Raw genomic sequence first — 27,288 nt, 5'->3', positions numbered from 1 at the left:
TAAATTACTTGTGTTTTAAATAGGCCATTATCTCAAAATGTTAAGGAATTAGTAACATAAAATTAAAAAAAATTCCTTCAACAAAGACTACAAGTTGTTTCTCACAGGAGCTCGGTTTCTGTCTCCCATAGGGGCAGGGTCTGCTCTTAAACTCGTAAATGTTCTCTTAAAGGGCTTTTTTGCTGCAGAAGTGTCTGTCTTCCATAAGACATTTTTACCCCAAGAAAAAAAGATTCTCTGTGGCATTTTTGCCACAAGGAAATGTTGAGGAGGGAGGGAGGACGCTGGGGACACAGAGCTTTTACATTCCAACTGGAGATAATGAAATTTTACAGAGCTGTTAGCTGAGGAGTTTGTTTTCTGAAGTGGATTACAGTCATTGAAGGATTAAAACTAAGCACTCAGCATCACAACAGAGAGGACAAGGATCATGATTAATGAGAAGAACATTCAAAACATTAAATTGCTTTGTCTTCATGGAAAATTATTGAAAAATGAATGTATAATCACTCAGTCCTGCAAACCTTATTTATGAAGGAATCATCACTATTCTCATTTAGTTTTGCCGGAAAACTGCTGGCATGGTGCCCTAATTATGCCAGAATTATCTGAAGCTGAATTTCTTTTCTGTGTTGGGATTGTGAATAGGAATATCCATGCTCCTACTTAGCCCTCAGGTGAATTAAAATTGTTATGACTAGCTTGGTTACTGAGAAACAGCTATCAGAAAGCGCTCTGGCTAACCTGGAAGAGTGACTGGAGAGGAGATAAAAAACTCGAAGTGAATGGCAGAAAAGAAGCCAAGTAAAAAGATACAGATATTATTCACCTTTGCATAGTGCAAAATTAATTGCATGTTTCCTCATGATCCCTCTCTCTCTTGCTCCATTTTTGTTGAGACTTCAAAAAGTCTATTAGCATGTAATAAACAAGGGAAATACAATTTTTCTGAAACTATTATCCTTCCAAAGTGTACTAGAGCATTAACTGTTAAGCATGTTGTACTGTGTCATGCAATAGTCATTCTTCATGATGTGTTTTCTGATATGCAAAACTGAGCACTGAAATTGATTATTTGTTTTACTTTATTAAATTTATTGCTTCCATCCCTTGAGAATGCCAAGCACGTTCTGAATATAATTCCAGGATGTACCTAAAAAATAATATGAACTAAAGATGTAACTTTGCTTAAATATTAACTGCATTAAGTTAGAGGCAGCTGTTTGGGGTTTTTCCCCTTGTATCTTTCTGTCAAATCTGTATTTTCTACTTAGTTGAGCAATACCTAAGAAAAACACTCATTGTAGAATAATCTTGATACATTTAAACATTTTTGTCTAATTATTCCCCCTGTTGTTATTATTCACAGGTACTGAACTGTGGCTTGTGTAACTGATTTGCTAGTTGATAGTTGGCTATAGCCAATAAATATGATTAGGAAGAGATTTTTCCTTTGGTTGGTTACCTGATACTAGCCATTACATATTCCTTTGAAGAATATACCGTGGACAACTGTTGGACCAGAACTAGGCTAGAAATATGTTATGGCCTAGTTTTTTTTATTTATGATGGTTCTAAGCCTAAAATGGACAGTAAGGGTGTCTCTATGTTTCTATAATGCTATAGTAAGATTATGATAGTTACAATAGTGTAGGTTTATTTTTATATGTGTGTGTATATATATACTCTGTATTTATTGTGGATGGAGGAGTAGGGAACTGGGATGACACATTATCAATTACCTGTCTGGGATTGCTTCAGCACTTTTTTTCTAAAAATGACGTGAACTGCTCTAAGAATCTTGTTTGGAGGAAGTGCAGTTCTTCATCTGAATTGCAGTTAAATCCTGATATATTAAAAATTAATGATAATGTGTGTGTTACTGCTTTGTGCGAGAACTAGCATTTACAAATGGAGCTTTTGTGGAGAGAACTGTCACTGCAATGTCTTTATAAGACTGAAGCACAACTTGATAAATCAGGTTTATTACTATCTAAGGTTACACTAGTCATTTATGGTTTAGGTTTTTTGACATTGACTGCCTCCTCAATAGTTAGGATAATCTTTCTTCATCAGTCAACTAGGGCTATTGAAGGTAGTTTTTTTAGTCACATAAGCTACAAATGTTCCTCTTGTTTCTAGGAGACTTTACGAGACTTTACACACCCGCATGTTTTGGAAAATGTTCCAAGTTTCCCCTGAGTAAAAAAAAAAAAAAAAGGCAATACTTGCTTTTTCGGTGGAGGAATGCCTTTTTTTGGCTAGGGCTGTAACTTTTCTGCCTGCGAACTCCCAGGTGCATACTTGAGGTCAGCTAAGTTCCTTGTAATGGAATTGGGGTTTAGTTCATACAAAACCTATGGAATCCATGCAATTTGAGAGTGTAGTGCCCTCCCCCCCCCCCCCCCCCCCCCCCCATAAATTGTGGGATTTCTCCCTTTAAACAATGCAGAGAACATACCCAATCCTTCTGGGAGTTGAGGGTCTAAAATAAAAAATGTCTTCCCAAACTAGAAAAATGCTGTGCATGCAAGATTTTCCACTGTCATATGAATGGCTGTGGATGATGGAGTCACTTCCGCATTACATACCAAATTTGTAAGACGAATGTTTGTTTTTCTCAACAGAGATTTATTTTTATTAGTCCACATCTACTGAACAAGGACAAAACGAGTAATTCATCAGGCTGAGTGGTTTTAAGTATGAAATGACTCTGAATGGAGTTAAAATTTATAGGATTGATGAAATGTACTGTTCCAGCTCCTTAAACAGGTCATGCAGGAATTATAAACAATGCTTTTTAATGACTGTTTATTAAATCCTCTCACAACCTGTTTATATCTTTTTTGAGTAACATTTTAATCACAAGGGTTTGTGATCAGATTAGTGTGTTTTCTTTACAAGCTTTAGGTTTGGATGGCTTTTATTTCTGATATTAGATGTTATATAATGTACCTCAATATATTGTTTAAGCTCTCGCATCTGCTCAGGGGTAATAATGTAATCCCTGTAACTTGCCATGACTGTGAAGTCCTCTTCAGTTTTTATGTAGCAGTCGTCCTGAAAACCTATCTATGTAACTGCCAAAGCCACTCTTGTCAGATCCTAGAATATGCCAGTTTAAATTGCATCCAGCGTTGTTTTGCATTTATCTATGCTTCTGGTAATTTCTTGCATTTTCCCCTTACAGACTGGTTACTTTTTTGGGGAGGTTGAAGGGGCTGTGATGAACAAGTTACTAACAATGGGCTCCTTTAAAAGGTAAGAATTAACTCAACTTTCTCTCTCTTAAAAAATGTTGTAACAACAAAATGAAATAAAACTAACCCAAAGTCATGTAAAAGAAGGCCAAGACTGGCAGTGTGGCTGGATTCTCATTTATGCCTCTTTTCCATATGATCTGAGTGTAACTCGATGCCATGCACATTGAATATTAAGAGTACTGGAGACAGCCTACAGTGTGTTTCTTGTTAAAAAGAACAGTTTATTTGCCTATGATGCTAAAGCTGTGCGCCTCTCCTGTTCCTGTGCTCAAGCCGAAAAAGGATTGGGCCGTGTGTACTACTGAACAGTTTTAAATGGCTCTAAAGCAGATCACTGATGCAACATTAAACATTTTGACCTGTAAAAAGTTGGAGATCGCTCAAACTAGGTAGTGCAAAATGCCCTACTGTTAAAGGGGAGGAGTGTTCTGCCAGTAAATCATTTTCATTCACATGCTAATTCACCTTTGCACATTGTTGTGACTGTTGACCTGGTGTTACTATCATGATGACAATAAAAACTAATAGTGATTTTATGTGTTGTCCTTTGAAATAAATTATGCATCCTGGGGAAGTAAGGAAGAACTTTTCCCTTTAACCTGTAACTCGACACTGGAGTCTTCATGGCTTTCACGTGGTCTAAGAAGTGTTCCTTACCCCTTTGTCCTCTTACAGCATGAGAGAAGTGCTGACCATACATATTACACTTTTCCCTTTTATTTTCCTATGCATTTCTAGTATAAAAAAATGACACACCACTGATTGCATCAACCGCTGAATTTAGTTATTACATGTGAGGATGTATAGAGAGCCTCCCAAAACAGATGGTTTGTGTGCTTCCTTGGTAAACCAGCTCTCTTAAAGGCAGAAAGCTTTCCATGCTGCCTCTGTGCATTATAGCTGAGTACCACTCCCAGTAAATGACTGACCTGAAATGGAAAGATCTAGCACTCACTGAATCATCCCAAATCCTAGTTTTCTGAGGGTGGCAACCTTTTTGTGTTTAGCACTACATTCTTAACGTATGCTGTAAAAGGAAATGAAGTAATACATATTTGTAGACTGGGTTCTCCGATGAAAAGATCTGTTTATGCAAGAGATGAAGCATTTTATTTAATACAAACAAAACCATACAGTCAAAATCAAGGGATAACGCTTTAATTTGTCCCAATTTGTTTTGTCCTGCCTAGCAAACCATTTCAAACAGAATATCGATGGTAGTATGCACCACCATTGAGAAAACAAAGACTGCATGGCTCGAGTATTCCAGCTAAACTGCGGCGGGCGCCAATTTGACGGGCATCATTGGCTTATGATTTTGCTGGTCTTGAGCTCTGAGGGAGTTCCAGATAATGAAGCCACTAGCTCAGTGCAACTGAGCTGCACGCTAAAAAAAAATATAAACACAATGAGCCGATTATTTAAACACAATAAACTGGCCATTGGCAATCAATTAAAAATGGGAGAGAATCAAAGTGGTGTAATTGCACTAAATGAGCCACCTGCTTTTCCTGCTGTACAGCAGATAGTTCTGTGCAGCAACAACAACAAAGCAAAAACTGTCTTTGAGCTGTCCTAGATGAGGCCTTTAAAATAAATTAGTCCAGCAATATGAAGAAGAAATCTTTGCTAGCTCTCATGAAAAATAGTCAGACACATTTACTGTATTTTTAAGATTACCAATTTGTTTGGGTGGGGTTGTGTTTTGCTTTTCCAAAATTCATTTATAAGGAATAAGAAGTAAAGAAAAAAAGCACTGAATAATGCAGTGGAAAAATCTACTGCCAGTGCCATTTCCCAGAGAGCACAATATAGATGTTGCATGCATTATACTGGTGATTGCTGCTCTTACCACGGAGACAAAATCAGAGAGCAAGCTCTGTTCTTTAGCCTTTTATTCTGATAATATCCAGAGCCAAACTTTCTTGCAATTTGCTTCTTATGTGGCATTTACTGTCCAGCAGGTGAGTTACATAGCTTTGCCCTGTTTGATCCGGTCTTGCTCCTTTTTCATTTAGTTTAGAAGTAGAAGGTTCTACAGTGCCTGATCTTCCCTGTAGAAGAGTGTCCTAACATCCCCAGTAACCATGGGGATGGGAGTCCTTTCTTCCTTTTGCACCACTAATCTGAGCGGCAGTGCAGATATGCACTACCACCTCACTGATTCATGCCAGCTTTCAGGCTGTCTGGCCACAAAAGGAATGAAATAACCCTTTGTGCGTTCTCTCAACTACCACTAATTTGGAGGGATATAGAAGTTCTTTTTAGGATTGAGCTGCAAGTGTTAAACAAAAGGGGGTTGTTTGCTGCTGACTATATTTCTTTTCAACCTGCAGCAGGATGAAATTCAATTTTTGTGTTTGCTGTTTATTTTTTAAAGTGAACTTAAATACCTCCTTCCCTCCTCAATTTCTTTAAACTCAGTACTTCTTTTGAATAAAGTGTGCATATGTATGTATGTATATTTTCTTAGTTTATGGGTTTTATGTTTAGGGAGAAAAATTATATCAGTGCCTCCACAGCAACGTGACATGTTGTGTGATTTAATTTAGCAAAATGATGTTTATCTTATACCCTGAATATTGCACACAGTTAAATAATTTGAATATAATTTCAATCTATTATTAAATAAATTAGTATGTGCTTATGGAAAAGTATCTGCTTCAGATAAGTTGGAAAAAAGTTTCTTTATAGTTTCCTCAGCACTTTGTTTACATAAAAACAGTGAAAAATAGGTTCAACTGCTCAAAGCATGAAAATCTAAAAAACCCTACATTAATATCAGAAAAATTAAGGGCTATCAGAGCAATGAGATGCCCAAAGAAATGAACTTAATAAATCTGTAAGAGAAAACTATATATCTCTTGACTTCAAAACCCTTTCATCCTTTCCAGTAGGAGGAAAACTAAGCAATTCTATAAGACAAATATGGAAACGGCATCATTTCCTCTTAACAGTTCTGTTTCCACCAGGCATCCTCTTGGCCTCTGAAGAAGAATCTACGCTTTGGTATTTAATCATGTTGTCAGGATATATGACTGAAATGGTGCACCCCTGAATTCCAGCTTTCCCAGATGCTAAGGCTCGCTCAAATAAGTTCTTGTTGCTCTCAGAGCTTCTCTTGTTTCTCAGTTTTTCTGGCTCTGTTCCTTTACCTTTGCTCACATGCTTCTTAGTGAAGAATGCCTCCTCTCTGTGCCCTTACAGCACAGTACAGTCCAAATCCTTCACCTCTGTTCTCCAAATGCATGCACACATAGAGGCAGACTTTCATCTCTCTGTCTTGATTTGCTTTATAAGCAAAACCTAGCAAGTGTTTTGCCTCCAGGTTATAAGATTATAAAAAAAATTCAGAACTCTTTACCAAGCTACCTGCAAAGAGCAGAACATTCTTAAAGCCAAATCATGAAAACAGTAACTGGTTACTCACCAACAGGATGCTGATTTCCACTGAGGCAGCACAGCCTCCAAATGAAGGATATTTTCCTGTTTAGTTTAGGCCACTCTTTCTTATTTAAGCATTCATTTCAATAAGATACTCTTAAATTTTTGATGAAGGTGTTAAATGGACACCTATATTTAAAATTTGTGTTTATTTTCATGTTGATTTTTACAGTCATCGATTTGACCTTCTATTAATTTGTCAGTGCTTCTGAATGTAGCTGTATACTTTGGAGAAGATCAGTGTTAGACTGAAGGACCAATTCAAATTGGAGTTAGTGGATTTGGTGCTGGACAAATGCAACTGTGATGTAGCAGTTCTTCAATGTAGCGGTTCCTATATTGTAAAAAATTTCCCTATCTTTAGTGATGATTTATTTAGTAAAAGAAGAAGTAAGCTCAAAATATACCTTACATTTATGACATGAATACCACAAAAAATAGTCAGGTAGATGAATAGGCATTTTTTGTATGGGCAGGCAGAAGACATTCAAGGTAGGAAAATGAGCAGACTATTTCCAATAATTATCTTCTATATTAGCATCATGTGCACTGCAGAGCATGTATGATGCCTGCACCCTTGATCTTCAATTTCTAAATGAATAATCTGTAATTGTACTGCCCTGAAGAATGACATTCCATTTTCACCAACAAAACAGCTGTCAGAAAGGCAACAATATAGCAGACTGTCTAGTACAGGTTTCCAAGTAGGTACAAAAGGACCAAACAATATCTGTCACTTCCCTCTTGTCATTACCAACAAGAAGAGCCCTGTTCTGATTTTTTTTTTTTTTTTTTTTTTTTTGCATTTACCAGATGTGCATCTGGTACCTGTGCTCTGAAACTCCCGCACTGCTGTGTGGTATGTTTTCTGCTCATATTTTGTCCATATGACATCTAAAATTAATGTCTTAAAACTGAGTTTGGGCATTATTAGAGTTTAAATCTCTGTAGATATTACCACTGATTTAATGCAGTGTATTAGTATATGGGTATCATTTTACCCACTTAAGGAGAAACACAGGCATGTGTGCTATGTAAATGAGTTGTCATTCTGTATACTGGAAATACAGGTTGAGTTGTACTTGTTATACATGTTATGCTTTGGAGCACCTTGACAATTGGGAATAGCTGAACAATAAAGGCAAAGATATGTGATGACAAGTTTGTTTTGTCAAAATGCTGTAATTTATTTTTATGCTTTTCATTGATTTTCTTGGTGCTGAAAGGTATTAGTCTGACAGCTTCTGGACACTAATAATCTGTCCATCAATGAAGGTGCGAGAGCCAGAGCAGCAACAGTACGGGATTTCTTACAGTGCCCTGCTACCTCCCCACAAGGACCCTCTCTAGAAAGTAGTTTCCTCTTCATACCATTCAACACTGTCCCTCCTTCCCCTCCTTGTGAGAATGCCAGACAGCTGTATGTCTTGTGTCTGAGTCAATGAATACCCTTCCACCACAAGTGAGCTGTAGTCACCATTAAGTTTTACGTAGACTACTGAGTAAAGCATAGCGTCAGTAATTAGGGCTTCCTGTACTATTGGCTTCCTTTGCTTGGTACTTTGGAGCACTTTTTCCTTTTTTTCTATGGACTTGACATTTTCTTCCATGGTGAAAAGCTAATTTTTCCTACACATGATATGAAAACCCCCAAATCTTGAGCTGGTGACAAAACATTTGAAATTTTATGCATTGAAGATCATTCAGCTGTTATAATTGTCAGTGATGGTATTTTACAGTCCCAAGTAGAAATCCATAGGTGTGCTGAAAATCTAGCTGAAAGTAATACAGTACATCTGTTAATATAGCCTGTGCTTCTGGTAGGTCTTAGAAATTTAATTTTCTCGAACCAGGTTCATACTCAATTGTAAGTACATTGCAAAGTACAAGACTGGAATTTATTATATCAGGAAATTGACAATAAAAAGGTTTTCACTGAAGTGTATTTGGCCCCTGAAGTTATATACAATGGAGGTGCACATTTAGGTTTTGGTAAGTTATTTTCCAGTAGTTAAAGGTGTTTGCACATAGTCCATGTTTGTCCTATGACTGATGTTGAAAACAATTGCTCTGTAGACTTCAGTGACCAGGTGTGGAAATATGGGCAGTTAACAGCGTGGTGATGTCCGAAAGTCTCAAGCATGTTATCTGCAGCAAGAGCAAAGCTCTCCTGTGAGGTGCTGTAATATGTAGCATGGATTTGGGCATCTAGATGGACTTAAAATTAGATCGTGGGAAGCAGGAAGTTATGTTCATTAACTATAGTCAGTTGAACAGGATAGGGTTAGCTGCAAGCAGTTATTTAAAACTGAGATACAATCACTTCAGAAAGGGTAATCTGGAAGCCTTTCTTTCTGCAGCACTGAGTTCAGTCTGTCTGAGCGAGAAGGAAGCTTAGTTTCTAAAATCTCAGAAAGATGTTGGCAATAAAATAACACTCTGGAAATGACACCTGAACACAGAAGCACCACAGTGTCTTAGGCCACTGTTTTGATTACAAATACTATAGTAGCTTTTATAAGGAATAGGGCTGGAAGGCTTTTACCTTCCTGTTACATTTACAAGACTAAAACCAAAACAAAACTGGATTTGAATTTGTGAATGTCTTGGAACCCATTTATGCTGAGCTCTAGTACCGTTCATAGTGGCAGAGAATCCAGAATTGATTCAGTATGTTGCAGTGTTCAGATTTCAACATTGTTATGGGCTTCATCCACTGATCTTCGATGTGTGTTGCAAAATTCCTATTTGTTTTTAGCGTGGAAGAATCAGATCTTTTATGATCATTTCTCAATAATGCTTTCGCTGGCATATTTTGCACATCCTGTGTTATAGTTGTTTGAATCTTTAGAAACTTTCAGATAGGTGTTGAACTTGCCCACTTTGACAGTGACTGTGATGGGAATACATTGTTCAAAAACCAAAACTCGTTTCAGGCTTTTGTTAAGAAATCTGTCTGCCATGTACCTTTCTAAGGATTTGCTTCTTTGGTTTTTTTAACCTGGATACATTATCTGTTTTCTAGTTTGTTCCTGAACCAGAATCTTCACACTGGAAACACCTTCAAATATATTTACTAAAATTAAACTCATTATAATAACATCCACAGATGATGTTCAAGCATTTCCAAACAACAATTTTGCAGTGTTCCACAATGGTTTTGAGGTTGCTTATTACAACTTTTCCCTTCTGCCATTGCTCTAAAGATTAGTATTTCTTTCCCCGTTAAATGACCTTTTTTTTAAACTACATACATTTTAATATCTTTGTTCCCCTTGCTCACAGTACAATCTTAGATTGTTGTATACTCCCTACAATATAATAAGACAATCTACTAAAAAAAAAAATCTAGCATGTCAGTGTGCAATGTTAATTATATTTCTGATTATTTGTGTGAGTACATATTTCAATCTTTTAATGATGTTTTTGAAACTTTTAATGATATTTATTGAAACTATTACATCTATTATAATGTAATAATTACTTAAGAAATGTAATACAAGTACAAATACTGAGGGGGGGAAAGGCTTTTTCCAACATATTGAAGTGAAGTTCAAATTATAACAGATGTTCCACATGGCACACTAAAATAGTATTTGATTAACACTTCTTAGCAGAATGATGAAGTCCACAGGTTGACCAAGCAGTTCTGCTGTGTGAAATTGAAAGTTGAGAAATCGACTGCTCTTCCAAACACCAAACAACCAGTCACCAAACTTACTATATTGAAAAGCCACTTAGAAAGAATAAAGATGAACCTGAATGCTATTCTACTTGTAACACTAGATATTGAATGAAGCAGGATGAGACCATTTCATCCACACAGAATTCCTTGACTGCCCTGTAGAGATCACATTAACATCTGTAAACTGCCCTTGTCTGTGTGCTTATCACTTGCCACCATCACTAGGAGGTCCAAGTGGACTTGCAACACAGTCCTTGGATCTAGAGGAATAAAATAGTTGAGCCAACTGAGACTGGAAAGGCTGAGCTGTAGAGATTACCTTACAGGGGCTGGATTCTGACCATGGTTGAAGGGGGAAAAAATAAAGGAGAAAAAAAAGCTAGGGAAAGTGGTGTATTACTGCATGCCACACAGGCAGCACAGCTTACACCATGTACTGCTCTGTTTGTCTTGGCAGATCTGTGTGCGCGGATCTGGCTGTGGGCGTGATTCTGCCAAATATGGTCAGTGTTCAACTTACACCCATGTTTAGGTCTCTAGTTATGCGTGTGTCTACCATGTGCCTCTCTCTGCCAGTCCACAAAACAATGGCTTCCTAGCCATTTCTATTCTGAATATAAGATAAAATTAATAATGTAAGCAGTATGACCATGTACTAAATGTTTAGTTGAAGCTGCGAGATCCAATATATTAGATATTTTGCCTGTAAGCCAAAAAGAAAATATAGGCCTAATAAAGAAGCTTTTAGTGATGGTTGCTGTCACAAAATTAGATCAGAAAAATTATTTACAGTTTCTACCACAATGGATTCCAACATTTTATTGGTACAGGTTGCAACGTTTCATGGCATGCAGTGCAGAATGCCTCATGGTGATGCTGAATGCATTTCATGACCTGGTTTTGGCAGCTTCTGGGACATCCTTTCCGTAGCTGAATTTGTGTGCTCTCCTTTCCTCTTCACTTAGAAGCAAGGCACACATTGCAAAATGTTGAAGTCCCATCTCATACATCTAGAAACCATCTACGTCCAATTGTGTTCCTTTGTCCCTCTGATGATGCAAAAGTCAAATGCATATGTTCAAATAATACTAGCAACTTTTATATATTTACACTTGTTGCAACTTATCAGCTAAAGATTCTTTACATCTGCTATAGATGTTAAATGCTTTTTATGTGGATGGATATAGTTAATTAATTGTTCTATGGACAGACAGATTTAGAGAAATAATCACAATTCCATATACTATCTCTGAGTTCTGGATTTTACATTTAGATCTCTGAAGTGTATCAATGATGAGTAAAATCACAAGCAGAAAGAAATTTCCCTGTTTACTATGCATCTGAGGAGGCTTCCAGCATATGTTGATTACAGCAGGTACCTGACATGGAATATTTGGCCCTCATGAAAAGAAGCAAAAATAAACCCATCCTGCTCCAATTATCTGTACTGTGAATACACTGAAATCCCACCTCTATCTTCTTTGGAAGCAACACTGTGTTTTTACAAATTAGTTGTGCACTGAGATGCTGGAACTGTAGAAGTGTCTTTCTGCTTTTACTGGAGTTCAAGAGTGGTCTGTTGTGAGAAGCCCCTCAAATGCATAGGTTCTTTCACTTTCTGGGGCTAAATGTGCTGAACTTAGTCCAGAACCGATTGTTTAAGCATCATGTTGAATGTGTATTCTCCTCCTCCTCACATTGTTTATATCATTGTGTGTTACACTGTATGTATCTTCCCTGGTTTCTCCCAGTTACGCTTTTGCTTTGTTCTGTAGTCTGATAAAATCCTTACAAAGTTTTCACAGTGTTTCTTACCTTTATTCTCCTTTGTGTAACCTGTATTCTAATGATCCCTTTCCCTCTTTTCCCTGCTGCTGTTACAATTTTTATTTTCCTGTCTACTTTGTGGGCAGACTGTTCCATATCATCATTTTTATTCCACTGTGTTTTCTTCTTTTAGTCAAGCAGTTTTCTGTTCTTCTCTGTAGAATTACACTTTATGACTACCAGGCCATGTGTAGAACAAACAAAGAGAGTAGCGACAGTGCCCATAGCTTATTGGACGTAAGTATAGTAAATTTTCTGAGCACCTTTCCATGCAATCATCAAAGAAAATTGTTGCAAATATCTCATGGCCATTGTAAGCCCATTATTTTGATTTGGAATGCTCTTGCGTTTATCCTAGTGCATACAAGGAATGAGTGGTTCATTATAAACAAATGCAAAGTGTTAAGCATTTTCAAGTTCAAATAGTTACACAATCATCTTTAATGCTGGGCCACCATTTCTGAGGTTCTGTCAGAACGTTCTTTGTACCATATGAATCCTCCTTCTTAGGACTTTGTAAATTTGGCTATAGATTGTGCTTTGTTTGGGGGGCTGGAATCACATATGCTTTTTTCTGTATTTAAACACATACGCACATGCAGAAATGTAATTCAAATTAAAAATTGAGATTATTTTTTTTTTTATATGGAAGGATTGGTTCATTGCCAAGGCATACAAGTCAGTGATTTTAACAGGGTTTTTTTTTTCCTTAATGTTTAAAGAAGATGTATTTTAAAGTAGAATGCCAATGCATTTAAACCCGTGTCTTAAGATCAGATCTGAATACAAGTCCCGTCCCTCTGCAAGGCCTGATTAGAGTCAAGCTGGGTCTCGCAAGAGCAAGGCTTCCTTGTTGCGAAATCATATATCTATGTAATAACCCCAAAGGTGTTTTATAATCATGTATATGCTGTACTGATTACTATCTGTCAGAACTGATAAGGGGTTAGATAAAGTATAATTTTTGCATATTAAAAAGGAACCATTTTAACAACTATAGGATAGTATTAGCATGAAAAATTCTTATGTAAAATGGCAGCAAAACACTAGTGATTTTACTAGTCTGGAAAAGTTATCTGATAGTATTTTTAAATGCAGAGGGATCTAGCTAGAAAAAATAAGCCTACACATAGTTAAACTGTTGAGTAAATATCAAAGTTCTGGCAACTTCCAAATATCTATGTATAGCTTCTATGGTTTAATAATCATACGCAGTTTGGGATGTTTTCATTTACATATTTTCATGACTCTCTGTTTTTCAAATACCTGCAAACTTGGATTTACTGCACTTATCAGTCTGCTATCCGCTAAAGCCTGAACCTGAAAAAAGACTATCTTGACATAATAATAAGTCCCAGGCTGTGCAAAGAGACTTAAATTACCAGTGAAATAGAACAACATGCTGTGAATCACATTTGCATGAAAAATTTTAAAATATATTACAACTCTTAGCAACAACCTTCCATCCCAAGGCTTGGGGCTTCATCTCAGTTTACATAAGCACCCAGGATGTAGAGCTGAAGTATTTCTCTCTTACAAGTATGCTTTAATCCAAGAGATTTTCACTATTCCAATTTTTGTCCAGGCGGTGTTTATTGAGAAAAAACTCTGCAACTATTGTGGGATACACTGAGACATGGCGAGCATGTTGTTTATTTTTTTAAAGATAGCCAAACTCTTCTTTAAACTTCAAGTGAGTTTTTGTGATGGTCAACATGAAAGATGGGCAGAGCTTTGGTTATGTTACTATTTTCTTGTTGACTCAGTCACTTCTAATAACCGTCACTACGGAGAAAGTATAAAGAGAACTTGCATTAAAAACAGGTAGGACTAGATTCCTCAAAAGTATTTTTTTCCTTTTTTTTATGCCCAGTTTTGTACATATAGATCAGGTTAGTAGGCAGTATTCAGTACAGTTTCTACATAAACAAAATGTTTATTCACAAATGTTTATCTTTCCTTTTGAGAATTACGGTTTTACAAATACAGGAATAGATATCGGGACAAGACTAAGACTCTTTAAAAAGTTCATATGTTAAACAGCATAAAAGTGGAGCACAGGCATCAAGGACTGTATGACTACTAAAGGATCTATCACAACTTTTTTCCAAAATCATGGAAAACAGGTGTCAGGGCTGGACCCCTCTTTCTATCATAGCTTGTTAAGCTGTGGGACTAAAATGATAAATTAGAGAAGGACTAGATTTATAGATCATCTGGTCCATTTCTTTACCAGTATAGGACTGCTTCTTAAAAGATATCCAGATACTTTGTTATTTAGCATATTTTCTTGGTTTAATTTATTCAAGTCCTAGGTAACTCTCTATAGAACCACTTTGTTGCAAGTGTATCAATGCCATAGAGTCACCCAGCTCAATTGCTTTGGCTCTCAATGGTTTAGATACATAAACTAAAACTCCTCCATTTTTTTGCGGAAGTTTTTGAAGGAACAGTCTTTGAGTGGAAAAGGCTGTCTTGGTAAAATTACATTTCATGAGAAGGCATTTATATCAATGTAATGAAATGTTTTTCCACCAAAATTTTGAAACAAATTATTTTTCTCATTTTCTGTTCATATTATTGATTTTTTTTCAGATATGTTGAGTTTTAAAATTTTCTTTTAGTTCTCATATTAAAATAGTTTTATAATACATAGTGTATTTTACATTAAATATGTATTGTTCGTAAGTTATAATAAATATATTATTTTACACTAAATCATTTGTTATTATGAAAACAAAAGTATGCAACAAAGTTGGGTGTGAAATTTCAGGTTTTCTGATTTGGAATGAAAATAAGATATCCTACAAGGATGAAATTTTGGGTTCTTTTCATCTCTAGGAAAGACTTGTAATTTTTTATCTTTTCTTGTAAGAGAGTCCTTAACAGGTGAAAATCTTTACTGTCTCAGGCATTATGCATTCTGCTGGCTTGCTATTTCAGCCTTTCATGCCACTAACTGACACTAGTTCATTGGCTCTCTGAGTTATCAGCCCTGTGCAGAAATGCTCTTTGTGGCCACTGAAAATTTTAAATGGCCAGTTACCGCTGTGCCAAATGGCACCGCTTCAGTAAGGTGCTGATTTGGGACAGTTAAGCATGATTTTAGATATCTGAGTAGTTCTGTTAAAGTCAATATGACTTCTTACATGTGCTAAAATACTCTGTTCATAGGGAATCTAAAAAGTCTGCAAAATTTCATGTAACTAGGAGACCCTAACACAAATGAGTGAGAGAAGGATAGATTCCTTTCCAAATTTCTGGAAACTGACTTTTCTGCCTGAGATTCATTCATAGAAGAATAATCCTATTGATATTCTTTTCAAAAATAAAACATTCAAAATGTAGTAGAAGTACCGTAAACAGGATTTTGAAAGCATTTGCTGTGTTTGTTATGATCCAGAAAAATAGAAGGAGGAGGGAAGAACCTTAAAAACTACCTATAAAGTGCTTACAACTGGACCTTCAATATGACACAGATAACTTCATTTAGGTCAATTCAAACTTCAGAAGCTTTCCCTACCCTAATTAGACTGAGGCAATGAATAAGAGATTTACATTACAGAGAGGCAAGCCTGTGAATTGCAGCCTAAGAAAAGCTCATATTATCTACCAGAGCTGTTCCTCCAGCAATAGCCTGGGAAATAGGAACCCCTAGAGGTTAAAGATTTAAGAGTCATTTGCAAAACTTCCCTTTTCCAACTGATAATCTGCATATATGACCAACCACATTAAAAGGAAATTTCATTACTGTATATTTTAATATTCAGTATAATATTTCCTCCTTCATAAGAAAAAGTTATTGCTCTTTTTCTCATGCTACCCATGCATTTGAATATCCATAACATTGTCTTTACATGAAGAATTCAGTTAAGATATAAATACTGCATGTTTTGCCTTTTTATTAAATGAGTTGCTTCTCTTCAGCCTTATAATGCCTTCTTTGCTGCAGTAAAATGGATTATGACTGAGCTTGTCTTGTAAGTAAATTTTATCCAGAACTTCATCAATATTTGTATGAATTGCTGAATATTTGTACTTTTGAATACTTAATGAATATTTGTACTTTTTGCCTTTTACATACGTTGTGCTGCTTTTATTAAATGATTTTAAATATAGTAATATTTGACAATTTTTTGCTTTCCAATTTTGCGTTGTTAAAATGAGAAAATTTTGGCTATATGAATGCACAGTTGCACTTTTATTAGATTATTCATGTTTTTCACTTATATCCGTATGTCTTTGCTCAGTAAGTCTCGCAGTTTGCAATATACAACCCAAATTTATTATTGTGGTTACTGTTAAATTTTACATAAGTGTCTGGCTGTTTGTAATGCTGCTTGGGTGGGCTGTTGTCAATAGAGCAAACTGTTATAGTGATTAACTGTATTGTTTGTCACTTCATGAATTTCTGTAGGATGGACCTTTTAGAGTATATGCCAGATAAGGTGTACTCTGGATGTTGCTGAATGTTTTTACGTTGCCTAATTCTTCTAACATTTCCAGTTAATATATAATGAGCTTTGCCTTTAAGAGAGATTGCCTAAGAAATCACAGAGAAATATCATATGGAGAAGAGGAAGCCTTAAAATGTGTCTTCTGTTATTAACTTCTATGTTTGATTATTGTTCTTCTCAGAGAGCAGGGTTGCAGATTTAAGTGAATTTTATCTTCATTGCAATAGAACTAATTTTTTCTTGTAGTAATTTTGTTTTAATTGTAAATTGTATGAGCTTTCATCAAAGTTTGGAATAAGAGTTAAGGAGAATTAACTGAATGGCTATTGCCAGAGGGCAGAGATTGATCTCAAATGCAGCTTTCCAAGTAAATATCAGGGAAAGAAATCATGTTAAAATGAGACTTTGATGTTAGCATATAACAGCTTCAAAAATTTCAAGAAACTTTCTGTATTTATAAGTAATGTAGTTTCATGTCCGTATGATAAACTAGATATTGGTTTCACATTCTTTACACTTACAATATCTGATAGACTGACATTTCAGTCCATTCTTCAAAGGAAATTGCAGTATATTTTAGTGGGAAAATGCATTCTCTACACAGCTAGTTAGAGTTGATAAGACACTGGTTAATCAATCTTTTCTCCTCCTAGAAATAAAATAGTTTTATTATTTTAGTCCCACAATTAATATAAGAATGTATTTTATGTGTGCTCCTGTACTCTAGCCAGGACAGTTATAATCCTATAGTATGTTACTAGAGAGTCAAAATACCTCCATCGTGAAGAAATAATGTTCAATAATGTTCAGCAGTAAAAATACTGTATGCTGCCATGCACTGAGAATTTTAATGGAAACTTCAAATAAGATCAATAAATTAATAATAAGTAAATCTATGATTTATTGATGGGGTTAATTTTGGAATAAATTCTCAGTGGTAAAATACAACCCAGTGAAAATATGAGAATAGCAGTAGTTGATAATCGCAGAGTTGCGCTAGTAACGTGAATTTCAATTCTGTGTTAGCTTTTATTTAAAATAGGATTAATGGTATCGAACTACTGCCAGTTTAGTGTTTTGAAAACATTCTGTGGCATAATATGAAAACTCTAATAATTTCTCTAGGTTCCTTGTGGAATTTAATCTATGCAGTTGGTGGCACTCCGATCTAACAGCAAAAGGTAAGTGTAATTTTTTTTCCTGGCCATGATGGCAGAAATGTCTAGATTAAATTGGATTTTAGAAATTCAGGTGTGCATAAAATGTTTTAGATTAAATAATAGACATCTGATAACAATAGGTTGTCTCCCATGTCAGCATCCTCTTCTTTGTTAATGTTTCCCAAAACACAAGAGAATGAAGATCTTCTATGAATAACCACAAAGTGTTTGTGTGTACTCTAGGAATACAGTATACTACTATAATGAAAAAGTTAAAATAATAGATAATGATTAAATATGTTTTTTAAAAACATTTCCCTTCATTCCAAAACAGTCTGTGTGAATAAAGCAATTACACTAGCCTTTTTCTGCTTATACTACTTTTTTTCTAGAGCTGCTTTAATATGTAGGGGAGTTATTGTGCTGGAAAACGCCATTTCAACAAAAGTCCACAGGAACATAGTCATCTCAATAGAATTTCATATGAAATAATTTTTAAGGCTTAAGATAGGAAATTTTATTCTTTTATTTTTAAACAAGACTGGTTAAAACGGTATTTTGTTTTATCATTCGATTCAATATAGACATTTAAAAGTAATAAAATAATTGAATTAAAATTCAATTTACTCAAAATAATTTTTAAAAATGTGGAGGCTTCATTTGTAATAATGAAATTTTAACAGTTCCCATAAGAACTGGAAGTTTTCATTGTCAGCTGTCTTTTACAGTTTAGCAGACCTTTTGCGGCATTTCAGAAGTGTTGCTTAAAAGTAAAGGGCTAATTTACAAGAGCAGTGCTCTTCAGTTGGCTATTTCATAGGCAAATTATGCTGCATGCCATTTATTGGTATAATGATTTAAACGGAATTCTTCAGCCTCATATGTGCTGATTTGCATATTCCTTAGCAAAGCAGGGGATAAAATTGCTCCTTTAGGCTTCGGTTTAGAGTTGAATTGCCTGGGTACTAGGCTGTCTTTATGCCAAAATAATATCCTGTCTGAAGTTAAGGTGTAGGGGAAAATGGAACATACTGGTGCCCTGGAATATTCCAGTATCCCCTGTAGTAATAAGATGCTGGAGCTCTTCTAGCAGAAAGATCTATGCTGGAGCAACCAGAAAGTCCGGCAGTAAATGGCAAAGCCCGTGTCAGGCTACAGCCGCACAGGTTGTAAATGCTGTGTAGGGGAAGGGGAGGCTGAGATGGGTGGGAGTCTGCTGGAGGTGAAGGTTTGGCAAGAGCCTTCTGGAAATGTCGGTGCACGAACTTAGTGTAGCTTTTCCCACGCTGATGTAAACTGTACGCTGCATTGCAACACTGGAGCCAATTCTGATACACGACCAATAAGTCCGATGTAGATTGGATGCACACACACAAATAGAGCTTCGTGAGAAGCAGCTGGACACTGTTTGCTTTTGGGGCTGCTTTGTAATCAGCAGTGCCTAGACAGGTCTTCCAAAAACCAAGACTAACTTTCCAGTGACTTCCCCAAACACGATGAAAAATGTCTTTTATGCTGATGGCTGTGAAGGACAGTAGGGTTTGCTGTGCTAGACCCAGAAAATGCAAAACTGTTCCTTATATGTGAAGAAGAATGGCGGGTATGCCAGTCTTAGTCCTTGGCGTTTGCAGAACAGCGCAAAGCAGCCACTGTAGGAAATGGGTGACTTTTTTGGATGTTTTTTCAAGTGTACTGTACAAATGTGCCTTAACATATCCTGACATGAAACATCCAATGGCACTTGCATCGTATGTTAGGGAAAATATCCTTTAAAGAGAGCATCCCTCTTCATCTTATGAAAATTAATGTCTGTTCTGTATTTTAAGCATGTACTAACTACAGAAGATAGGCATTAATAACTTGCAACCTTTCTTTTCTTAAAGACAAAACTCTCATTACAGCATTTTGACAGACAAGCATGATCGAGGAATTTTCATTCATGTTTTAGTTGAAAGTGAAGTTTTAACTACACAGTTCACTGGCTCCATTTCTTTGATGAGTAAGAGTACTGAAAATACCCCCTCATCACGCTCATTGGAATGTCATCATTTTTATGGTACTGCTTGCCCAGTTCAAATTTGGTTAGGTAGGAAGTGATAGTTGTTTGGAAACCAACATGTGTTAGTAAAGCAAAAGCAAGAGAGATTTCACAAGACAGAAGTCAGCAGGAGAGAAAAGCACATGCTTAGGTATGTTCTTCTGTAAAGATGCTACATTACCACTAAGAGTTGTAATAATTAAGACTGCACTTCATGAAATTAAAACTAATGGACTTGCACTTTTTTTTAGTTAACAATGCTTAACAAAGCTCAGAAGAAGATCAGTTCGTCTAATGGGGAAATTGCTTCCTGCTCAAATTGTGACGTTAATAAAGCATCTCATATTACCAAGATCCTAGCGGGTCCCCACACCTGCCAATTTACCGAACCCTAGTATGAAACATACTTCCGCACAAGATCTTGTAATCTCAATCACATTTGTAAATGAGAGGGAAGAAACTGATGCCCTAAACCTTGGGCAACCCCATCACCTTCTGCACTCTGACGAGGTGCTGGAAATCTGAGACGTGGATCTTTGGCAGTCTCTTTGTTACACAAGCCATATGCTGATAGAAGTGAGGGTAGACCCAAAATACAGGTGATAAATTTCAGTCATTCTTGGCAACAGATAAAGAGAACAGAAGCGAAAGGGAGAAGGTGCAGTAGAGCTAGTCAGACAATTTTTTTAAAAAATGCTAAATTGTTGAATATGTCACAACCATAGTGAAAACATGAGAGATAACAAAACTTTTCTGACCAACTTTAGTATCTCCCTTGAGATCTGTGCATTTGGGGGAATATTTTTTTAATTATATACAAAGATTACGAATGGTTCAGAAATGCATGTCCTAGCACATAATTGCAAATGCAGTTTTGGTCATTCCCCTGGCACTGCGCAGTAGATACACCACGGGCTCTGAAACAGATTATCTTGAATGGAAGATCTGTCAAGTCCGAGAGCCTGTTTAGTGTAATCTATTTTTGTCATACCTTGTCTTGTTTTCTCACTTAGCAATTAGTTTAAGATAGGCTTAACATTTGTGCTGATGTGCAAGTCTATCTCTGTGTTAAGGAAGAATGAAGGGGTGGGGAGGAAAAAGAAAAGGAATGAGGGAGAGACGTTGTCCAACAGATACATCAGTGTGAGAGTCAGAAGAGATGCCTTCAGTTCCCAGCTTTGCTGCTGTCCTGTAGTTTGACCTTGGACCAGTCTCACTGCTTTCTGGTACCAAAATTTCCCAATCTTGAAGATGTAAAGAGTGACACTTTCTTTTCCCTTGTACTGCAAGGGCTTCAGATTAAAAGTGTTGTGGAGTCTCAGTTATTACTATTTTGGGAAGCAGATAACAAGCATTGGTTCTGGGCAAAGTACCGCTTCTGCCCCCCACCCACAGAGTTATTCTAACTGATTCCCAAGCTCTAATCTGAAAAAGTGTTTTGGCTTCAGTAAAATGTACCACAGTTTAGATATCAAATAAATGTAAACCGCCATACATAATAGTTGGTGATGCACAGCATCACTGAAATAAAAATGACAGTAAGTCTATCTTGAATCTACAGAGAACGAATAAAAGCTTATAAGTAAATGTAAAGTAGGATGGTAATGGCTAAACCATGAATAACTACTTTAACAGTTATGTCTTACAAAATTACATTCCATGGATAAACTTTTTTTTTTTAATTGAAAAAATAGTGTTATGCACTGCCTAGGAAATCTCACAGGGTGGCAGAAGCTGAGTAACATTTCCATTCTCTGTGAGCTCTGTAATACAGCATCTCATGTTGTTCAGAATTTTGTGTGCTGTTCTTCCCATGTTAACATCAAGATATTTTTTTCTGTACCTATAGCGCAGAGGTTGAAACAAACCCTAGAGCCCTGTGATACTGAATATCCAGCTTTTGTTTCCGAACGCACTATAAAGGAGACCACGGGGAATATTGCTTGCGATGACTGTTTCAAGTAAGCCTTTTCAATTTTTTTTATACAACTGTTTGTGACAAAGCAATAAAACTGAATTATTCAAGGTTATGTTGAAGAACGTACAAGTCTGTTATGTTTTATCTCAGATAATGACCTCTGTCAGGGTGTCATTTCTTTTATTACAGGGGTCATTTAAAAGTTTGATACTCTTAAATTAAAGCAGTGCCTATTATTTTCTACCAAAAAATGTAAAACCAGTAGAGGCTTATACTAATTTCAAAGAATAGTGAATGTTTTAAGACTTTTCCTGGACACAGGCAGCATTCTAAGGGCATATTCTGTAAAGACTTAGATAAGAAAAGGTTTGTGCTCTCCTATCCAGGATTGAAGCCCTGCTGGATAGGTTAGAAGTTCCCCTGTGGTACAGTGAGATCTGGGTGTTTTACTTGAATGCCAAACAGTGTTTCCTTCTTAGAATTGCTAGGCTGTGGGAGAAGATTAAATCTATCCTCCAAACTTTCAGTGCTGGGAAGCTGAGTTAATAGTAACAAATCTCACATGTCAGTGCTGCAACCTTGTCAGTTGTACCAGTGCTACTGTAAAGTTGTCCCTCATAGGGTTAAAAGAAGAGAAAGACTTCAGTCTAGCTTTCCTCCTTCATACTGAAAATGTCTTTTTTCTGCATTTAGTGGCTATGTGCAGTGACATTTTTACTGTAGTTATGGTACATTTTAATGGAAGAATTGCTTAGGTATTGTTTATGCAAATTTCTGTACTTCAGTAAGTCTCTTAATTGGATTTCCTTTATGCTGAGAGGTCATCATCGCAAAGGAGATTAGTATTAACAGCAATAATTTGTCTATCAGTATAAATGTCAGGAAGAATTTATAAGTTAAACAAAAATTGTTACAACTCTCCCTTTCCAGACTAAATCAATATGCAATTAGCAAATAAATGTGAAAACTTCTTCACTTTGCAGTCAATAGGTGTGCTTCTGGACTTGCTCCTAAATTTTCTCCTCAATATCTTCATTATTTTAAAATAGGAAATAGGAGTAAGTACACTGGAGTTATATTTTAAGTACTAATATTCACTTCTAATTTGCTGCTGACCAACTTTTAGTTGTAAAGAAATTATTAATGTCTAGTATGAATAATTGGTTTTATATGGCTTTGTGGGATAGAAGTATGAAAGTGCTTTGTAAATTGATCCTAGGGAACCCTTTAAGTGTAACAATAGGTCCCACTGCCTGAAAAGTACAAACTCAACAAAATCAAGCTGTGATTTTTCCACTTGACATATCAAATACAATGTATGTTATACTGCTATGAGTGCTTCATGCCAGCATTGTAGAATTCAAGTAGCCTTATTTTGTGATCATTTAGCAGAAGTTTACTGAGAAGTTGTGCCACAAATTGCCATACATCCTGGAAGTGTTCAAGGCCAGGTTGGATGGGGCTTTGAGCAACCTGGTCTAGTGGAAGGTGTCCCTGCCCATGGCAGGGGGGTTGGAACTAGATTACCTTGAAGGTCCCTTCCAACCCAAACCATTCTATGATTCTATGATCCTGTTTAAATATTGCAAACAGACACGATTCCGTGAAAAGAAGATTAATTTAACAGGACCAGGTTTTCTCAAAGGAATGCAGATTTCAGTCTGTCTTCTAAAGTAACTTCAGGTCAAAGGAAATAACTTTCAAAAATAACACAATTCTGCAATACTTGGACAGCACTGAGCTGGAAACTGAGTTTAGTGAAAATTATAGTATTTCAAAAATAATGCGCTAAGATCTTTTTCATAGAAAAACATTTTGTGTTCCACAGTGGAACAAAAAAATAAAAGAAAACCCTGTAAGTTACAAACTGATCTCAAGGCACCCATTATTTTTCTCCACAAGCAATGGCAAAACCTAAAGAAATAATCCAGAAGAACTATTAGATTCTCATGGGAAAGTTCTTCGTTATATCGTTTACCCACTGTCATTAACAATCTACAAATTGTATCTAAGATTGCAGACTGTATTGGATTCCAAATATTTCTGTTATAACCCAGGACACTCTCCCGCAGAACAGCTAAGGAATTTGACCCAAAGTTCTTTGTAGACCTACATCTTCTGACCCAGTTTTCTGTTTCATGGCCTCAATACCAATATTTTTACAAGCAAGTGTATTGCTTAATACTTGTAATTCAAGGATGATGGGCTCAATCAGTCAAAATTAGGGTTCAACCTTATATACAGTGAGTCTTGAACTGACGCTGTGTTCAATGGTTAATTTGCACAGCATCTGTTGCATACTAGGCTCTCGATTCAGATCCATTTGAATCAGTGGGATTATTTTCTGCATTGTCCTTGGATCATGTTATAGATTAATCTGTTTGTGATATATACTTGCAAATCTTGATTACAAATAGAAGAAGGTATTTGTAAATATTTAGCTGAATATACACCCACTCTAATGTTGCAAACCTATTTGAAAGACACTGGAAAACTCAGTATATTTTGAACAGGTTTGCCACAAAAGTCGCGCAAATACTCTGCTGCAAGAAAGTTCGTGTCACAAGTTACTTATTCAAGTCACTCTCTTTTGTTCCTACAGTGTCAGTCAGGTACTACTATAGATCCCTTGTATGAAAAAGGAGACTAAAAGCAGTCACTTAGTAGAAGTAAAAATGATGGCTGATGTTAATTGAAATCATATAATATTACTTAGATAGGACATTTTGGAGCACAAATACTGCATTATTGCTAACAAAGTCACAGTCATAGTGAACAAGGTCACAGAGTGAGTCAGAGGCTCAGTCTTACTGCATGCTGGGTGTGCTGTTACTGGTCTTTCAGAAATACTCCACTCTTCACAGTTACCAAGGGGAACACTTACCAACTGTAGTTACGAAAAATAAGCCTTGTTCTTATAAATGTTTCCAATCGTAATTTTTAATCATGGGTGCTTGGATTTAAATCAAAGTATCTTCACAAATAAATCACACAGTAGAAAGGACTACATGCTAATTACTCCATAAATAGCTGGCTCACCTTTTCAGCCATTTCTGAAAGCTTATTCAATCAACGGAAAGGCACCTATACAAAGTCCAAAAGTGGACTTTGACTCAGGCACTAGATGTATACAGACCTACAAAATACACTCTCTATATGTAAACTTATCTCTCACTAGCAAAAAATAAATGCTACTTTGGGATAATTTGCAATGTTTAAAAACAATTTTCAAAAATATAGGTTTTATTAAGAAAGCAGGAGCCTAAAAGAAAATAAGAATTAACATAAGAATGTCATTAGGGTCACAGTTTGGCTGTCCCGTCCCATAATTTTTTGTTATTCAATATCCCAACGATTATTAAATTAATCTGTTATTCAAACAGCAATCAAAAACAAGTCAACCCACATTTTCTAAGCACTGTCAACAAGAGAGGAAAAACTGGGATTTTTTAAAAATCTGAAATGCTTTCATATTTTCCAGTAAGCTATTCCCTTTTATAGCAAAAAGCTAAAAAAAAAAAAAAAAAAGCATTACTTCCGAAAACTCAGGTGATAGACTGTTGAATGTTCTATGGCAGCTTCAGTGTCAGAAATAGTTAATTTTTAAAGAGAAACGTTTTTTCTTTATCAATGTCAAATGGCACTCTTTCTGTTGAGTCAGAGCTACACTAATGCCAAACACACTTGGTATGGGTTTTAAAGGTGTTGTGCTGCTCAGAGATGTGTTTTTGATTAGACATTAAATTTGAAGTCTTTGGCTAAATCAGTATCTCAATGCTGCTTGCAGTTTTATGAGGTATTGCCCCAATGTGTTAGCCACTTTTTAATACAAGTAAGTGTGTCAACCAAAGTTCTTCACCAATTCTCACTGGTTACATTACCAGTTTTTGCCTTCTGGTGACCTCACCATTGCAAAGTTTAATTGCTGATACTTTAAAAGCACTAAAAATGTCTAAGAAAAGCATCCTTAGAAAGATGAAGTTGTTATAAATTAGAAAGGATGGTGCCTGTTTTGATATTTGACCAAAGTTACCTGATCTTTTTAGTATATCCACTCATCTGTTTGTAGAACAAACAAAAAAAGTTTTCTCTAAGTGCAAATTTCATTTTTTGCATGAGAATTCAGATGTTTTCATCTAGCTTCATTTAGGAAAATACCATTAATTTCAGCATTAACTCAGACTGCTATGAATGTGGGTATAGTTCTTCTGTAGGCACAGCAACTTACTCATCTGACTATTTATACCTTTAGTGTATATTTTAAAATTTCGAAGTTGCAAGGAACCATTTGAGTGCATAGTTGCCAAATTTGCATGTTCAACTGTAAAAATATGAGTATACAAATCAGGCAGCAGTTGCATAGTCAAATGCTTAAAAATCTGCCCTTTCAACCTCTCCTGTTCATGTGTGATGACATATTGGACTTGGATGCAGATCAAAAATCTGGCCTTACTTCCAATGACCCAGGGAGCAAAGCCCCCTTCTCTTTTAATTGCAGCACTCAGGGGTCCACAAGGTCAACACCAAAAACCCAGAGAAACTGTTTTGTTCCCAGTTGATTCTTTGTGCACAGACTTAAGACACAAAATAAAGAGAAAAGTAAATATGAGAAAGCCATATTCTCACTAGGGAAGCAAGGAAGTATGTAGCTACAATCATCGTAACCCTGGGAAAGACTTAAATGCATGTTTTAATTATGCGAGATGAATGTAAGTGTTCACTTTACTTTGCTGTATATCACATGTAAATTCCCTGTTAAATTGATAGGAACTACTTATTTGATTAAACACCATCCCATGTATTACATATTTGGCCCATTGGAGTGTTAGTAAGCAGACAATTATTTAAGGAAAATCATCAATAAAACAAATGCCTTCTTTTGCTTTCTTATAGACTGGGCATTGAGTGCTGTTCATTGTCAATAAAAAGAGGTAAATGGCAGTGGAGTTATAGTTCAGGATGACACTGAACCCTTCGTGTGGATTTATAATGGCAAATTTCAGACTTGTCCACTGAATACACTTATTTGGCAGTAACAGATAAAATAACAATACAAATTAGATTCAGATTATTCAGGGCATGAGTATTAGTCTCAGGAATAGTCCAATCTGAAGACATTAAAATGGTAATGGTTTTCAAAAAACACTTAATCTTGCAACATACCAACATTTGCTAAAATATTTCTGCATTTCTTTCTCAGCAGAAGCTTGCCAAACTGCTGTACTTGATCGTGTTTAAAATGTGTAAATAAATACGCAGTTCAATTTCCCATGAAATAATCATTTGCCTTTTCAGATGTAGTTAGTTTACTTCTAAACAAATCAGCTTGCCACATAAAATAATCAAAGCATCAAGGGCCAATTTCTTCTCATTTGGAGCTCTATCTATGTACATCAGAATATCCCTGGAGATTTCCTGGTGTAGTTTGGGCGGTAAATTATAGTCAGTCTTCAGAAGACATTTGGGTTGTATTCATTTTACTGTATGCATTTTACA

The 27,288-nt window shown here is 36.0% G+C and overlaps 1 protein-coding gene across 7 annotated transcripts in view; it reads left to right on the top strand.

The window, feature by feature from the left end:
• Nucleotides 1–27,288, top strand: part of CACNA2D3 (calcium voltage-gated channel auxiliary subunit alpha2delta 3) — a 476,807-nt gene that overhangs the window by 435,871 nt on the left and 13,648 nt on the right. For 5 of the 7 annotated variants that reach the window (XM_069812301.1, XM_069812302.1, XM_069812300.1 and 2 more), the window contains 5 exons: nucleotides 3,191–3,261; nucleotides 12,381–12,456; nucleotides 16,147–16,199; nucleotides 17,802–17,857; nucleotides 21,724–21,835. In XM_069812301.1, the coding sequence (XP_069668402.1) occupies nucleotides 3,191–3,261; nucleotides 12,381–12,456; nucleotides 16,147–16,199; nucleotides 17,802–17,857; nucleotides 21,724–21,835 (368 nt within the window). Of the gene's footprint in view, nucleotides 1–3,190; nucleotides 3,262–10,849; nucleotides 10,896–12,380; nucleotides 12,457–16,146; nucleotides 16,200–17,801; nucleotides 17,858–21,723; nucleotides 21,836–27,288 lie in introns of those variants that run through there. The other 2 variants (XR_011329699.1, XM_069812303.1) reach the window with 2 other exon arrangements.

Source organism: Haliaeetus albicilla, chromosome 24 (genome assembly GCF_947461875.1).
Source record: "Haliaeetus albicilla chromosome 24, bHalAlb1.1, whole genome shotgun sequence".
Taxonomy (NCBI): Eukaryota; Metazoa; Chordata; class Aves; order Accipitriformes; family Accipitridae; genus Haliaeetus; species Haliaeetus albicilla.
Note: the sequence above shows the minus strand (reverse complement) of the source record. Positions and strands in the feature narration are given on the sequence as shown.